At 42.0% G+C, this 17,626-nt stretch overlaps 1 protein-coding gene across 1 annotated transcript in view; it reads left to right on the plus strand.

Moving 5' to 3' along the window:
- Positions 1–17,626, plus strand: part of WWC1 (WW and C2 domain containing 1) — a 66,935-nt gene that overhangs the window by 36,067 nt on the left and 13,242 nt on the right. Inside the window, exons 4-11 of the mRNA XM_058848882.1 lie at positions 1,642–1,718; positions 2,640–2,719; positions 3,619–3,748; positions 4,094–4,240; positions 5,263–5,336; positions 10,447–10,689; positions 12,124–12,213; positions 14,503–15,041. Coding sequence (XP_058704865.1) covers positions 1,642–1,718; positions 2,640–2,719; positions 3,619–3,748; positions 4,094–4,240; positions 5,263–5,336; positions 10,447–10,689; positions 12,124–12,213; positions 14,503–15,041 — 1,380 coding nt within the window. The remainder of the gene's footprint in view (positions 1–1,641; positions 1,719–2,639; positions 2,720–3,618; positions 3,749–4,093; positions 4,241–5,262; positions 5,337–10,446; positions 10,690–12,123; positions 12,214–14,502; positions 15,042–17,626) is intronic.

A 17,626-nucleotide genomic window follows, 5' to 3' on the forward strand; every position in this document is an offset into this window, starting at 1 on the left:
CTCAGCTGTGGACCCAGTGGGACAGTAAAAGGCATGAAGCTGGCCCTTAGATACAGCACTGGGATGTTATGCCATGTCACTCTTTGATCAGTTTGTTTCAGAAATGGTATCTGCCCAGCACCTGTTTGGTAAAGGCTGATTGTTACGAAACACTCCCGTGTGTGGCTCAGTCACTGGAGTCAATGTGCAGATTTTCTGCATGGGCTTCAACAAATGCTAAAAAAATGCGATGGTTGGCTCAGTGTGAAAAAGTTAAATAATACTTTCCTCGATTCCCCTGTTTTAAGTACAGAAACAAGGCATCTTGAATAGTATTCCAGGCCCTTTTGCAGTTTTGTATCCCAGGCAGTTGAGTGATGGTCTAGTGGAGCTTAGGGTCTGTATTTTATGCCATGTTCCAAGTCACCACTGGTGGATTGCCTCTCTGTGTGTGAAGAACAGTCGTTTGTGCTCCATATTCTGTGTCACACACACATCAATACCAATGCCTCTTCAAGGTTTGGTGCAGAAATGTTTATAGAATGCTGTATTTCCTCCTTACTGGTACTATTTAGGTGCTGGAAAATGTCCAGATCAGAATTTATTTCCTGCATGTATTCCAGAATTTTTGTTATAATCCTCAGTATTGCAGATTTTCTGTGTTCTTGCCAGCCAAGAACCTCCCCCTGTTTCACTCTTATGAGTTATGTGTAATGGTGGAGAATTCAACTGGCTAATCCTGTGCCTGGTATTAAAATTTTTTAAGTAGTTTTCTGTCAGCTGAAGGGTTCTTGTTTGACAAGGGTGTTGTCCCTCATCTCTAAAGGACTGGGTTTGCTCTTTTCTTAGGAGCATTCTGCCCAAGTATTGGTGTTCCAGAGCAGTACACTGAGAACATGAGTTACATGGGTGAGATGGGATCTGCCTTGAAAAATACAGCCAAACAGAAATAACTAGAAATGCTTTCCCATGTTTTATAGGGCATAAACTGATGGATGCAAGGATCAAAATATCTCCTTTGCCTACAGCTACCTCTAATAGCATTGCACATTGGGGAGCTACAGTACCTTTTGAGGCAGAAGGGTTTAACCACTGCTGAGAAGAGTTCTACTCTTAATGGGACATTGATTTGGTCTGGTGTGACACATTGTATGGTTGGTCGTGTCCTCAAGGCTGTGAAAAGGCTTACATCACATTTTTCAGTTTCTTCTCATTCTTTGCTTTTCGTTGTTTCTAAACATCCAGTGGATTGTTTGCTAAATGAGGAAGTTTGAAAAAAATAATAAAGTAAACCTTCATGCAATGCCTGTCCCTTCAGTTCTGTTAAATGCCTTTGGAAATGCAGGAAGCCACACTCCTGAATGGAGTGAATGTGTTTGGGAGTTTGAGTTAAGTGTGTTAACCTGGAACAAATCCAGACTTTGGAGATGCAGGACATGCTTTGGCCCCTCCAGTCTGTACTTTTTGTAGAGTACTTGACTGCACTAATGCCTTTCCCTGTCTTTGAGCAGTGAGATGAGGAAAGTGGGTGACAGACCTACACTAGCAAAGTGTGGAGGTCTGGGTGTGCAGGAGTGATGGGAGATCTCTATTGGTGGTGGGACTGGTAAAAGTGTAGGGAGGAAGGCAGAGCTGCTAAATTGGCTGTTGTATTTGTTCCAGTGCTTTCTGGCTCCTCGTCAAGTTCCAAGTATGACCCCGAGATCCTCAAAGCAGAGATTGCTACTACAAAATCCAGGGTGAGTAGTAAAAATGGACCTTTGCTTGCCATGAGTAATGGTTTCAAATATTTCCAGACCTCATGGCAAATACTGAAAGGAGATGCCAAAGCAGCTGGAAGAGCTAATGTTGCCATTTAGGAGGTCATTGAACAGAATTTTCTAATGTTGCAGTCTTAGGAATTTGAAACAGGTGGTTTTATTCCCCTTAGACTTTAGCCTGGCTTGGCAGTGGCAGTGCAGGATGGCTGTGGGATGTGGAGCTGTGTGCTGGCTCCTCCAGTGCTGGAGAGCTGCGGGTCCTCCCCAGGGACTGGCAGCTGTTCTGTGCAGGGCTTAGTGCAGGCTGTCAGCAGGGGAGGGTGTGCTCTCATGCAGAGCACAGTTTGGGAGGAAGAAAGGACTGAAGTAAAGTAGGTCAGTGTGGCCTCTGTGGAGGAATTTAAAACAGCAAGCTGTAGGGTCAGTGGATTTACAATATGGATTAGCATCCTGCTGCTGATGATGCACCACTCATGCAGTGGGGCCTTTTCATTGGGGAGATTGCAGGGTGGCTTCAGATGTTGCAGGGTAACTCCTGTCCTGATGCTTAGCAGTTTTATTAATAACTGGGAGGGTTTTAAACATTTCTGAGCAGAGTTGACATGTGTTTCACTGCTGTATTTTTTGAATTTTTTTCAATTTTTCCACTTGCACGGCTGGAACTTCCCTTGAGCCCCTTGTTAAGAGTTGTAATAGCAGCTACTGGGTAAAACCCTAGCCAGTGATAAACTCCTGATGAGGAGGCAGTCAGGTCTGTTTGCTGCTCTTGAGATGAGCTGATTGCCTGGAAACTTTGTTTAGAGCACTGTCTACACTGAGTAAGTTTTGAGTTGAATGGGTAGCACTGTACCTAAATACTCATACAAAATACCATTCTAAAAATGTGACACCTTGCTGCAGGTTAATAAACTCAAGAGAGAAGTTGCTCACATGAAGCAAGAGCTCCAGTACAAAGAGCATGGATTTCAAACACTGAAGAAGTAAGTGTGTTCTCAGGATTTTTTTTTTTCAGAACATCTCTGGCTTGCAATGCATCCCCCACTACATTTATAAATAGCTGCCTGAATAACATAAGCTGAAATATGCTGCTGATGATATCTTTAGGCTGCAAGCAGTACACAGCCGTGGGGGAATTTTCTCAAATCAGTGCCTGTATGGGATTGACCACATTAGAACTGATTTCATGGCAAAAAAAGCTTTTGAACCAGGGTCCCATCAGTTAACAGATATTCTGTTTTACTCAGTATTGTTCAGTGTGAATGTCACTACAGCCCATTGTCTTAATTATAAGAGCCATTGGTTTAGAGCACTGAGGAAAAACTGGAGGTGGAGTGGGAGGAAAAGTTTCAGGTACGTGCCTTTGTGTAACTAGACATCAGACATCTTTTCGATAAATATTTATTATAAGGGTCAACCATGGTAGAATTCCTTTGAGGAAAGGGAAGGATGAGGTGACTTGTAATTAGGTTGTGCAAGCAAATACATCTGTGCATGTGAGTCTGTGCCTGTTTTTGAAATCATGACTGAAAATAAGGTGATTCTCATAGATGGCTAAACTGATCCTCTCTAGGTTAGGAACAAGGCAGCTAGCAGCAGTCTGCCCTAACACTGTTTTGGGGGGTTTGTATGCATCTCTGCCCTCCCTAAGGAGTCAAAGAGATGATATTGCTGAAATTAGAGTTCTGAAATGTAATGTACTGCTGAGTGGAGTAACTTAGGCAGTGGGGAGTGGGGTCCTTTGTTCCTTCTGTTGTCCTTATTATACTTTGGAATGTGTTTTTGTTAAAAATTCATGTCAAGATGCATGGATCTAGGATGATTCAATTAACTGGATGTTATTAAATGTTAGCTCACTGGGTTTTTTAAAATTTCTATACAGAATTGACATGAAAATGTCTGATACTCAAGGTGGCTACAAACTTGATGAGGCACAAGCCATTTTAAGTGAAATGAAAGCTCTCAAGAAGGCCATCACATCAGGGGAGAAGGAAAAACAAGACCTCATTCAGGTATTGAAACAATATGACTTTTGTAGTATTTTACGTCACCATTGCTAGAAGATTGAATTTCTGAGAAGTCATTTAAGTGTTTTGTATTTCAGATACATAATTGAGGTTTTTATTAACATAAACTAGTTTTGTGTTGTGGTTGGATTGCAGCCTTTGCAGTTCTTCAGATGCTGTAAATGAGAAGTATAAAACACAGTCCAGCCATGCCTGACCTCGAGTTTGCAGAGTCTGAGTGGGCATAGCAAACATGGTCAGATCTGAGTCATGGGTTTAGGCTAAAGTTATGTAGCTGCTGAGGTACTTTGGGCAGAAGTGAGCTCACGTCATGTTTTTTTGTGATTTTAGAGCTTAGCCAGGTTAAAAGACAGCTTTGTGAATGACAGAGGATCCCAGTCAGACCTGTGGGCCAGCAGTGTGTCTGTGGAAAGCTCCAGCCCTCTGCTACCACGGCAGTACCTGGATGTCAGCTCCCAGACAGATGTTTCAGGAAATGTGAGTAATGTGTGGGAAGCCTTGTGCACATGGAGACATTCCTCTGAACTGTGTGTAGAACTACCTCACCATGAGTTTCCAAGCATGGACAAGTTTCTGTGAAATCACGGCTTCTCCTGGTTTCAACTGCAGTGACTTTGTTTTTGTGTGCAGTGTTAATGTATCTCTAAGGGCAGCCTGATGTGTCCCCACACTGTCTCTATCAGAGCAACCCAGGTAGGAATAAAAGGAAAGGAGGTTTGATTTGGCCTGTAGGTATAGCTTTTTGTTATACAAATATTCCCTTAGCTCTTTATAGCAGTGATAAGTTACGAGACAAGAAACATTCAGCAGGTCTGTATGGGCTAAGCTCCAGTGAGGACTCTTCTCCTACAAGTGTTTCACTGGGTTACAAGTGAGAACAACAGCTTATGTGTAGACATTTTGATGCCACCAAAGTTGTAGTGCTCATAAACCTTCAGTCCCACACGTGCAAGGAGATCAGAAGTGTCAGGTTGGTCCCAGCCTTGGTAAGGACTCGATCAGTGCTGAGGGTACATCTTATTTCGCACAGGACAGCACAGACTCTCCTGTGAACCTTTACTTAAAGGTTTGCAGCCACTTTCAGTCAGGGCCACACATGTTAGTAAAGATCTGCAGATTTGGGCATGATATGATATCCCGTGTCTTTAACAGCCAAAGCAAGATGTCATTCAAACCAAAATACAATGCAGCACTTAAGGATGCAAAAGAGCATTTAAGAAGAAGGATTGCTAAGGTATTTGTGTGTTCACAGAAATAGAAGCCCAAGACAGATGTGGTGGATTTTCTCTTCTTTCTAGGCCAGAAAAGGCCTTTGAATCTTGTTGGGGTTAAGTATTTGAAGAAATCATTAAAATTTTATTTAAATGCAGCATGTTTGTGTTCTGTGATTGGTTTAACTACAAAATGACTGACAAGAACAAGTGTCACTTGTAACAGTGTCAAGGAAATATCAAAAGAGGAGTGGTTCCTAAGTTGCTGATTTGATGTTTCTGTCTCAGTTTATTGCCAGCAGCAGTAACCAGCTGGCCGAGAAGGTGCGATTACGGCTGCAGTATGAAGAGGCAAAGAGAAGGTAATTCTTTGGCCCATTGCCCTTTTTGGTTGTCACAGAGCTCATTCTGAGGATAAGTTTCACTGGAAGAGGTGCCTCCAGACTGAAACCCAGCATTGCTCCTATGTAAATGTGGTAATTTTTGAGACAATAGGCTTTTTGGGCCAGTGTTATCTTTCAAGAAATGAATAACCATCCTAGAAATTACTGAGGTGTGACTAATACATAAAGAATTCAGTCTGGCCACACCTATGGGGACATAAGTGGTTCTGGTACCTGTTGCCAGTGCTTCCCCATTCCTAATAAGGAGACTGTACTGCAAGGCATCTCCTTACCTTATTTGAAATGAATGAATGCTTGCATGCCTAAGTGTGATAAGGAGAAATGTATATTGTGTTAACACCTTACATCAAAATACGGTCAATGGCTGCAATTCCTGAGCTTATCCGTAAGAATGTAAGTTTTCACCTTTGCCCTCTGATCTCAGATGAATGAAGAATAGATTAAAAAAAATTCTATCTACTTAACAGGCCAATTTAAGCAAAAGCTTTCCAAGATTTACTTTTTAATAGATAATAGCTGACTCAACTGTGTAGTTAAATGAAAAACCACCAAGAATTATTGCTTAGACTTTGGCTGGCCTAGTCTTTGTTCAGTGATGTAACCATTGCTGGGGGTGACTTTCTTCACTTCCAACTGCTCTAGAGGAACTTTGCAATTCCAGAATAACAAAGTTCAGATGCGTTTGTACAATCTGTGCTTGGGATATACACAAAGAGAAAGCTTTTTCTCCAGCCTCTGGTTAGAAATAAGAGCCTTAAGGCTGAGGTTACTAATAATGCTCTTATTTTGGTGTATTGGCATGGCCAATAGGCCGTGTTTCTCAGTGGCATAAAATTTGATCTGTGGCAGAACTGTGTGTCCAACTGCTTTTGGCACAAATTTATACTTCTTTTCTTAGGTGGAGCAATTTTACCAGAACTGTTTGTTTTGTCAGTCCAAGATTTGCCAAACTACCTTGACATTCAAATCATTCAGTAATTCAGTATTAAAAATATCACTCCTTCAAATGCAGGTTAATTAGGCAGTATTAAAATTGCCTTTTACTTTTAAGCTTTGCTGAAGGCTTCAATTTAATTCACACTGACTTTACACATTCAGATTGAGGAGGAATACTCCTCCTTTATCCTGTACCATTTCCAAGAAGGGGCAAGTGAATAGTGTGACAAGCCTGAAAACTTATTTAATATGCTCTTTATAAAGAGAGAGAACCTTATGAAGACAGCACAGTAGTTGAAGTGATGATGAGTGGCATACAACACACTTTGCAGTTAAAGAATACTTGCTGCTCATCCCCCATGTTTGTCCTAGGTTATCTACAGGTTTTTATCAAAGTTTAAAAAACATTACCATGAAAATGGATATGAATAGTTGATGCTAAAATGAAAAGATCTCCAGCTATCAGAGCACCGTGGTTTTGGCACAGTATTTAGTAGGAGCTGCAGAAACAAATACCTTGACTGGTTTAAAGCTGGAACAATACTATGGATATAGTGACTCACAAGGAACCTTCTGTTCCTGTGAAAATTCTTCCTTGTGATGTTAGAAGTGTTTCCTGTCCCCACAGCAGCATTAAAATGTTCCAAAAACACAATAGAAGGCTAAGTACTTTGCCCACACACAAACTGTGAAGAAAGCGAGTGATGGAAATACATGTGTTATATTAGCTCTGCAGTATCTGGAGAGGTAAAACTTAAGGTTTGAAATCAAGATGGTCCCATATTAATTAGTTTAGAACTACTAGATCTGCAAAGGGCTGGTGCTTTAGAAAGCAGGCTCTGGCAGACACTGTTTGCACCATTGCTGTGGACCAGACTAAAAGCTCAGATGTGGGTGAGTATCTGACTGACCTTCACCACACCAGAACTGCCAGGACCCAGTTCCCTTCCCCATCACTGCATCCTCCTGTCACAGCTCAGGCAAACAACAGATCCCCAGAGCAGATAATATAGGACCCAAAAAAAGACACAGGGCAGCTACAGTGACAAACCTTTGGCTTAATTATATTCAAAACTGAGAATGAGTATCATGTCAAAAAGGCTGTCACTGCTGCCTCTCAGCAAGGAGATAGCTGCTGCAGTATAAATCCAATCAGAGATGCAACTAAATTCTGTTGTACAACTTCAGACATGTGGCAGTAACTCAGTTGTGTAGCGCAACTTGCACCCTGCATTGTTCTAATTTCTTCAGGAGTTAAAATTCAAGCTTGGGTTCTGTGTGACTGGTGGTAACTCAGGGATTTCAGAAATATGTTTTTTTAATCTCCTGAAATGAAATATTTTAATGTCACATTAAGCAACATTTCAACAGTGGTGGGTATTTCACTGGTCAGTTTTTGAACCACATCTCCCTCTTAGTTTGTGGCTTTTTTTGCTCAAGAACAGAAGCTTATTTGATACAGGATTGTTAATTACTGGTTGTAGATACACATCTTAGTGCGTGCTCCTGTGGAGATGCATGTGCCCTGGACAATCTCCAGAGACTAAAAATTGTATGTGCTATGCCTATGTTGCATAATAATAGAAGGTGCTAACTTTCCCTAATTAACTAAAAAGAGTCTTGTTATGATGATGAATAAATCATCTAACTGCCTTTTCCAGGTAGAAAGAGAACAACTAAATAAAACTTGAGCTTCTTGCTCTGTATTTGTTCATTCTGGTGGTCATTCAGAAAGGTGGTGTGACCTGAGGCCAGCACTGCAAGCCCAGCCTGGCTCAGCAGTGATGCAGTTCAGACTCAGGCAGTGAATGCTGAAGGGCTGGAGTGTTCAGCCAAGTGCAGATCTTCTGCAACATGTTTCTTTTGTGATGGTGCTGTTTTAGTGCAAAAATAGAATAATAAAACTTTTAACTGAAAAGGGGGAAAATAACGATCATGTACCTAAGGTAAAACTGGAGGTTAGCTTAACAAAGCTTTTGGACTCGGAAATGCATAGAGAACAAATTCCAATGGAAAAGCCATATCCATGCAAATGTATGCCAAAAGTGATCAGATTTATGCTAGCCAATCCTCTTAGACTCATATCCCTTCAAAATGCACAGAGGAATTCTTGGATTATGAAATAATGCCACTGTTAATTCTTCATTCGAGCACAGTATTGCGCTTAATCAGGCACTCAAAAACAAAACAGCTCTTAAGACTACCTAAAAATAGTTGAGCTGAATATCTATCAATTATGGAACTTCATTAGAGTGAGCAACCTGCTGTGGGAAATAGGTTTACAGAAAGTGATGCTTCCCTTCAGAAAGGTGATTTCATGTCTGTCTCCTGTGATGCTGGAGGCAGGTTAGTGTGTGTGAGCCTAATCCTTTGCAGGCTCTCTCAGGCCTCAAGTTCCTCTTGGCCTCTGGAGCCTGGAAGACAAAGCTTTATTCTTCAAGGCCATTCAGGAGCCTTCTAGCTGCTGCTGCCCAGATCTGCATCTTACTGCTTACTCCACACACTTTGATGTTGCTGTTTAGCATTGAATTTGCTCTGTGCCTGCCTGTGCACTGGTTTGCTGGAGGAAGCACACACCATCCTCTGTGTTTCTGCAGCATAAACCAAATTCTAGAGAGATGAATCCAGATCAGTACCTGCAACTATTTTCTGTAACAGATTTAAGTCCAGTAAGTCTGTCACCAGATCACAAAGCCCTTTTCAAAGACAGAAACATATTGGACATTCATTTTACATGTCACTTCCATTTCTTATGTATTTGATAAACCCGAGTGTGGGATTAACCCGAGTTCATCACATGAAGGGGCCTTGCCTTGCCTCTCTGATGTTCAATCAGGTGAATTTTTTTTGAAAATATCTTGCAAAATACTTTCTTCTATTTGTTTGCCTTCTAAGTTTTTCAATTTTTTTTCATCCCAGACGGTTATGGCCTTCCCATTCCTTGCTTCCCACCTGATATTTTGGATTGTGTGAGTTCAGAAACACAGATCCTTGGTAATTCTAATTCAGATTTACTTGTACTATTGTTTCTCTTCCAACTACCATGATCAGCCTGTCAGGTCTAGAAGACTTGTAGGTTAGTGAGTGCAAAGGAAGAGCTTCCTTTGGGAGGACCAACATTACTGCCCTTGGTTCTGTATCCTGGCCTGCTGCTGGTTTTCTGCTTCTCTCTTTATATTTTCCATTGCAGAGCTGACCATTTGTGGACCTAACTGAGCAGGTCAGATATTTGGGAAACTTGGAACAGGCAGACACTTGGAGTGAGCAGCCTCCTTCCCTGCCACAAGCTGTGCTCTCCTCCTCTGCCAGTCAAAGCTCTTGCAAAATTCTACATTTGTATTGCTATTGCTTTTAGTCACTGTCTTCCTCCCTGAGCTGATGTGGAGTGGTGCTGGAGGACTGGTGATACAGGCTTTCAGCTGAAATCTGGAATGATATCTCTAATGAAAATAGGCTTTGATTCTGATGCAAATAAGCAGCTCTGGATTTTGGTAGGATCACATTGCCTCTCCAACTCCTCACATCCTCAAGTGCAGGTTGCACCAAGAGTAGTGTAGCTCCTTAATGTGTCCAGAATGCTTACTGTTGAATCAACAGGTGGGTTCTTGCAGTAGCAGCATGGAAATATGATTAACTTCCTCATTGTAAAGACAAAAAAAGAGTTTCTAAGCTACACACTAATCTTTATCTGAATTGTGTATGGGGAGTACACAGTTATTTCCATAAAAGTGATTAAAGAGTACGTAATTATCACATCATATCCTCCACACAAACTACTCTGAGATCACACTGTAATGCATATGAAACACCTGTAGTATATCTGACCGCCTTTTCAAAATACAGAATTTTTGTTGTATTATTCCCTGACTGGTGGACACTGCATATTAGCTAGAAACTTCTTTTTCCTTTGTGAACAAAGCTGAATTAAAATCCCATTCTGCATGTCCACATCCCAGTGGTGCTGTCTTGGCACCATTCTGGTAAGGGGGACACACAAGGGTGGTTGTCCTGGTGCTCAGAGCCTTCCTCGGGGCTCTGGAAGATGTGGTTGGTCATGGTGCACCTCTGCATATCTGGAGCAGGAGATCAGGCACTCCTCAGGGAATAACAGCATTTTTTTTTTCCCCTGCAGAATAGCAAACCTGAAAATCCAACTGGCTAAACTTGACAGTGAGGCCTGGCCTGGCGTGCTGGACTCTGAGCGGGATCGTCTGATACTGATTAATGAGAAGGAGGAGCTCTTAAAAGAAATGCGATTTATTAGCCCCAGAAAATGGACTCGAGGAGAGGTGGAGAGACTGGAGACAGAGAGGAGGCGCCTGGAGGAGGACCTTCAGGCTGCTAGAGACACTCAGAGCAAAGCTCTCACTGAGAGGTGGGTTAGTGGGCACAGAGCAGTGCCTTTTTGGGCAAGAGTTAACTGGCAGCAAGCACCAGCATCCCCTGGCTGACTGCCCACAGCAGTGCCCTCACATTCCCAGGACACTCTACTCAGAAAGCTTCTGAACTCATCTCCCAAACAGCCCATGTGCAAGTTTTACTGTGCTAGTGGGGAAAGGTTGCTGTTCCTACAATGAATCCTTTATGGGAATGTAAAGAATGCTCAAAATAGCTCAGTGTAGTGTTAATGTAGTGTAACATTTCTGTATGCAGCCAGCACCTCACAGCAGTTTCTACTGCAGTTGCTGTGCAGTCTGGGCCTTGGTAAATGTCAGCAGATGGAATTTTAAATTTCTTAAATTTGCTGTTTGTTCTGAGCATCCTTGTATGTGATTCCTGTAGGATCTGGTATTTGACAGGGCTGTGGGGCTTGCAGGGAATATCCTGTGAATCTAAACTAGCTGAAAAAAATGCCAACTTTCTTCCCTAATTTTACCTGTGTTGCAGGAGGAGATCTCAGGGGAATGTACAGTGGGGATGAATACTGCATTAGGCATTGCCTACAGGTGTTTTACAGTCTGGATGTATTAATGAGGGTGGCTCAGCAGTGTTTCTGGTAGCTGCAGTCTCTTGAAATGGAGTAGGCACACTGCATCCACTCTCTCTTTGGCTCCATATTTTCATTTCTTCAATGCAGTGTCCAAATGACACCAATTTTTTACATAGGCTTTTTGTGGTTTTATCATGTAAAAAATGTAAATGTCTTGGCCATTACACTTTCACCTGCATGAGGTATCTGTGGTTTGACAAATGGTTCTGGTCTTGCCATAAGGTAAAGACATTCATTTGGGATTTTTGGGAATATGGTCACATTCTAGAGTGACAAAGACATAACACATTTATGGAGAAGGATTTTATGTCCAGAGGCCTGTTCAGTTAGGGTGTGAGCAATGTGTTTGTCTCAAGCCAGTTCAGGTGGGAAATAAAGCTGAGATGCTGCTAAAGCCAGTAATGGAAATCTGTAATGCGATGGTTAATAACTAAATCAAGTAACCCTTAATCATCCATAGGCTTTAGTGGAAGGAAATTCAGACATTTATAGTTTTATTAGCACAGTAACTATAGGAATGCAGTAGTGTTTAGTGAGTAAAATCTGCCCAGCTCTTGTGAGGCCTGATCCTAGGAACATTAGCTTTTTTATGGTACCAGCTGTAACTGTTTTCTCTAGTGAATGTTTTCAGGTCTGAGTTCTGCATTTTAAGAGTTTATGAAGTTCATAAACACCTACATATCTGGACCAAATTCTGTCCTGTGTATTCCTATCAACTTTTGTAGGATTTCATAGCAAAAAAAAGTAGGTTTTTCCTTTACTCTTTATTTCACATAGTAAATGGTGCTTTAGCTTGTCTCTTTTTTGATCTTCTCTTAGATTGAAGCTGAACAGTAAAAGAAATCAGCTTGTCCGAGAGCTGGAGGAAACCACACGGTTGGTTGCCATGCTGCACACCCAGCTGAAGAGGTAGGTGACCCTTTCCAGAAGCTGTGGTTGCTTTTGCTGCACATTGTGCCACTGACTTCCTCTGCTAACAGTTCCAGCTCCCAGCTGAGGGCTAAATGGCCTTTCAGTCCCAGTAGTGACATAAGGCCCCTGTGTAGTCAGTGTAAGGAGAAGCCTTGGGATCATAGGTCAGTTTATGGTGCTTTTCAATGGGCTGAACAACCTCCTGCTGGTGCCTCTGTCTCACAGCAGGAATTTGCACAGTCCCTTCTATTTCAGCAATATTTAGATGACGAGGGATAGCTGAGACTTATTCACTAAAGTTTGAGTTACTGAAGTATTAAATTAATAAAGTATGTTAAAGACAGCTTAACAGACAGCAAGTGGAGTGAATCTTACTAATGCAACTACACATTAATGTGTGAATGATCATATTTCTCTAATTCCAAGTGTGCTGTTGCTTGCAATGTAGACAATATATAGAGATATCCCTGAATCTGTTGTGGTTCATATGGTGTGAAGAATGGCTTCTAGTTCAGGCTGTATTTTTGGAAGAACACAGGATTGGTGTTTCCAGCATGCATGACTGCAGGCACTAAGGCCAAATCATTTTGCTGAAACTATATTTTTATCATTCTGATAGCAAGAAAGTTTGGTGGTGTTTTTGTTTGGTTGAGGTTTTTTCCTACCAGTGTGTACTGAATTTACTCTGTTTGTAGCTTCTGCTCCACTTGGATTCTGTTTCATTTTGTGAAGATGACACCGAAAAGACTGGAAAGAAATCATAGTGCAAGACTGACGTGTAAATAAGCCAGCATGGAGAATAGCTATCTGTGAGGCTTTTATGCAGTGGAAATGCATCATATTTTCATTTCACCTAGCTGATTAGGGATCTTTTGAGGTGACCAAGAAGCATGTGAAACTAATTTCTTCCTAACTGTGTGCCCAGCATTCTTGGCATGCTCCTTCATAAGAATAAGTGTTTGTTATTAACCCCATAATGCAAAATATCTGGCATTCAAAGGCATGTACAAAAAGAAGTTGAGCCCAGTTTTTTGATAGGGAAAAGATTAATTTAAAACCTTTCCCTTTTAATAGTGAAGTACACTGAAAAGCTGTAAATTCATTAGGCTTCAACAGATGTGTATATACTGCCAATATGCAAAAACATCTATCAGAAGCTTTTTTGAACAAATGTGATGCACAGCACATCTGTCAGAAGACATTTTCTGCCAAAATTATACTAAATACAGCATACTTGCCTGTTTCTCCTAAGGTCATGGAAATAATTATACAAACATAGTTTCCAGCTTTTACTCTATAAATAATAAATCAGGGATTATTAGGCTTATTAATATCTTACTATTTTTCAGCAGGGCAACTTAAGCCACTTATATATATTCCGAAATTTTTCAATATCTAATCCCTATCTGAAGTGAGGGTCAATAATGACCAAAGTCTTCAATATGCAGAGCAGGAGTGTTGGTTTAAGTGGAATTTCTAGAGACTGTACATTGGTACATGTTGTAGTCACTACTGGAATACTTGCTGGGTCTCCTGAGCAGAAAACTGTGCTGTGGTGTCTGGACTTTCTTATCTGAACAGACTTCTATTCAGCACCTGCTTGAAATTAATTTTGTTGTCAGTTATGTTCTGAATGTAGAACTCTAGGGATAAATAAAGCATGTGAATTGATTTCACAGCCCAGCCCCTACTTTCTCCCTTGCTCTCTTGGCCCTGGATTCCATGTAGCAGTCTTTTACATGGATAAATCCTGCCAGCTTTCTGGACTGCTGGCTGCTGTGATCTCTGAGGGCCAGATCCAGGCAGCTGTGACTCTGCCTTTTGGCTGCAGGTCCAAGATTGAGGCAAATGGAAGAAAATTTCCATATGGTCAGACAGTTCATTGCAATAACTTCATCTTCTTGCATGGGCCTTGCTGGTTTTTGCAGTCTGCTTTGAAGATTAACAGGAGCCATAGATACTTTCCAGAGAGATGCGGGAGGAGGGGGATGGCACAAATTTTAATTGGTTTGAAACTGTTCATTAGAGTTGTTTTGGATAAACAAGGGCTCTTAGGAGTCTGATATGGTGAGTAGAAAAAATGAATATGGTTGATACTGTTTTACCAAGCAGTGACCCACAATTTCTGCTGTGTAGACTGTGGTTCTGGATTGCTCTGGGGACTAATGCGTGTGGCCTGAGCTAACAAAGCAACACCCTGTGGGCTTAGAGATGTGGTGACATTGCAGTGTTTTCATGAGAAATCAGAAGGTACAGTGTCATGGTTTTCTGACTTGTTCCCTTCAGTCTCTCCACCAGCATGCTTTCCCTCTCCTCAAGCAGCAGCCCTGGTTCTCTTGCATCTAGCAGAGGATCTCTTGCCACCTCCAGCCAGGATTCGTCCACCTCAGCCAGTTTCACTGATCTGTACTATGAGCACCTGGAGCAGCTGGAGCAGTTTGACTCGGAATATCAAAACAAGCTTGACTTGCTCTTAGAAGGAGCCACTGGGTTTAGGCCATCAGGCTGTATCACCACCATTCACGAGGATGAAGTAGCGAAAACTCAAAAAGCAGATACCACCAGTCGCATGCAGGCTCTGAGGTCCTTGTCTGGTACTCCCAAATCCATGACATCACTGTCCCCAAGGTCATCTCTCTCTTCTCCATCCCCACCTTGCTCTCCGCTGGTGATAGACCCACTTCTGACGGGTGACGCCTTTTCAAGCCATATGGATTTTGATGATGCAGAGATAAGTGCAAATCTGTCAGAACTCACCCTAAACACTGGGAGTGGCAACAGTAGACTGGAAGAGCCTCGAGCAGGAGATAAACATCTAGGTCAAGGTATGGTAGGAAAAGATTTTCATGCACTGCATGCATTTATATTTAATGTCATTCATAAAGCATTGAGAAGCAAGTGTTTCAGAAGCTGTCATCTTGTCTTTATGTTGAAAAATGTTTTCAACTCTGTTTTCTGTCTTATTTGGGAGGGAGGGTTGGTATTTTAATTTGTACACAAAAATACTGATATAACGAGTCTTGCAGGAGAGTGATTTATGTGTGTTTTTATTGTAGACAGATGCATGTGGACACAAATCACAGGGATTTCATGTGCAAATGTAAATGGTCGTGGTGGGATTCCTGCTTTGGTTTGGCACTAAACTATTCAGAATATCATCTATTGTTTTGGGTCTGGGAGACACAGTGCCATATTGATGCAAAGTTTTTTGACCAAGCTTTTGAGGAGGGCTGGAAAATTCATATAGCTTAACAGTTAACAAATTATAGTAGTAATAATCCTTCCCCACCACCTTGGTGTGCATAAGATCCTGCTCTGGTTCCCAGTAAATCAGTGGCAATGAATTTATTAATTTCAGCTGAGCAGACACGTCAAGGCTGTGCTCAAATTCTGCTGTTTTGGTCTCTTAGCAACAAAAACGTGTTTAGATTGTAAGCATGATAAAGTAAGACATTAGAGATAGTGGATGTTCTCATATATATGCATATGGCTTGTTGGTGGGTGGGAAGGGTTCATCCTTTTTTTGGAGTGGAGGGGCTGAAACGGATGGAAAACAGTTGGCACAACCAGGGCACAGTGCTAGGGCCTGTCTGAAGTTCTTGTGACTGCAGTTGGGTTAAATCCAATGAGTGAAAGGACTGGATTTGTAGCTGCAGTGAGGAAGAGCTTTAAAGGCAATATAAACTTGCAAGATACAGTTCTGTGGACCAGCAGTACAGATTGTTTCTGTTTTTCGTGGGATTATTGAACAGCCCATGTGAATAAAAGGAACCAGTACCATGTTACCACCACCTTCTGCATTAAGAAGACTGACACTGTTTAAAACACAATAAAAAACACACGTGCAAATCTTCCCCTTTGAGCTACCATTTTCCTACAAGCAAGAGGTATTATGCATTTGAGTAGGAAACACTAATTATTAGAACTGGGTGCTGATTAGTTTTAACCTTTTTAGCTCTTCAAGATTTGCCAAGGCTGTTAAAGTGAAAGCTCAGGTGTTAAGCAGATTAAGTGATTACTGCTGTTAGCCAGTCAGCAGACAAAATAATCACCATAAGTAGTTTATTTCAGGGCAATAACGAGATGGGATTCTACTCCTCAGGCATTTTGGGGGTTGGGGGTTCAGTGTAACACCCAAAATGCAGGGGACTGGGTCTGGGGTGGTCAGTCCTGGGCAAAGCACACTCACATGTCCTGGAAGCAGAGCTGAACAGTATATCTGAGGGCTTTGCTGCTGCCTTCTGGTAGAGCAGAATCTCCTCTAGGTTTGAAACTGAAATAAAAGCTGCCTTTCTCACCTGAGTGATTTAGGGGAGATGAATAGCAAAACCTGGAGCCTGGCAGAGTCCAGCATTCTCTGATTAATTGGTCTGGATGTGAGGACAGTGCATGACATGGCTCTTCAAGGCCCATGGAAGGGCAAGTAGCAGGAAGAGCAGAGCAAACTTCAAATCCTTCATGTGAGTGAAAACAAAAAGGTGAAACAACACCAATAGCATCCACCTCCTTGGAAAAATGGAGGAGAGTTGAGTCAGTTCTGAGCTCTTTCATCAACTTTTTTATTAGTGTGATATCTCTTCAGACACTTAAGGCAAAAGACTGAAAGTCTGAATTTTGTGTTAATTAGCTGCAGGAAAGGGCTGAACTTTTCAAGTCTTTTGCAAAACCAGTAAGGAAAAGGGTGTCTGGAATTGTTGTCACGGAACCATTCATTTTTATTCACCTTTACACTGTAGCACTCTGCTGTAGAGAAGTCACTTCACAGTTGTGCAATTTCTGTATTCACCCCCCCTGGCCCTGAGGTGCTCGGGGCAGGTGGTCAAGAATGAGGCTTTCTGGATTGGAATGACTCCATGGCTTTGGGAACTGAGGGTGAAAGAGAGGTTTGGTGTGTGGAGGCCAACCTGCAGTGCCTTTCCCAGTGAGCCAGTGTCATGTAAAGGGATTCCCAGAGCAGCATTTGGTGTGTAAAACTCCAAGAATCATATTCAGGAAGCCAGCCAGTGGGGAAGAAGTTATTTTCCTATTAAAACCATGGACTAGGAGGTATTGAAGGAGCATTGAGGAAGGAAGTTTTGACCCTGCCCACGAACCTCTAGCACAGCCTGTGATCCACAGCACTGCAGGAGCCTGGCCCTGGCACATGGCAGGAGGGAGGATGGATTAAAGTGGGAAGGGAGTGTTAAATGGATCCATTTGTTACTTGTGTTGCAGGTGATAACTTCTATTCATGTGGACTGACCTATGGGGAAAAGGTCTTGGACATACTATTTCTGTCCAGTGGTTCCATGGGAGTACCAAGATGAGAAATGCCATTTGGTGGTAGTGTCAAAAAATGCGTGGATAAATGGGCCCAAAATGGCACAGGTGTCTCAAAGCATTGGGGTTACTTGTAGCACCCTCTACTGTT

This window comes from Poecile atricapillus, chromosome 13 (assembly GCF_030490865.1).
Source record: "Poecile atricapillus isolate bPoeAtr1 chromosome 13, bPoeAtr1.hap1, whole genome shotgun sequence".
NCBI lineage: Eukaryota > Metazoa > Chordata > Aves > Passeriformes > Paridae > Poecile > Poecile atricapillus.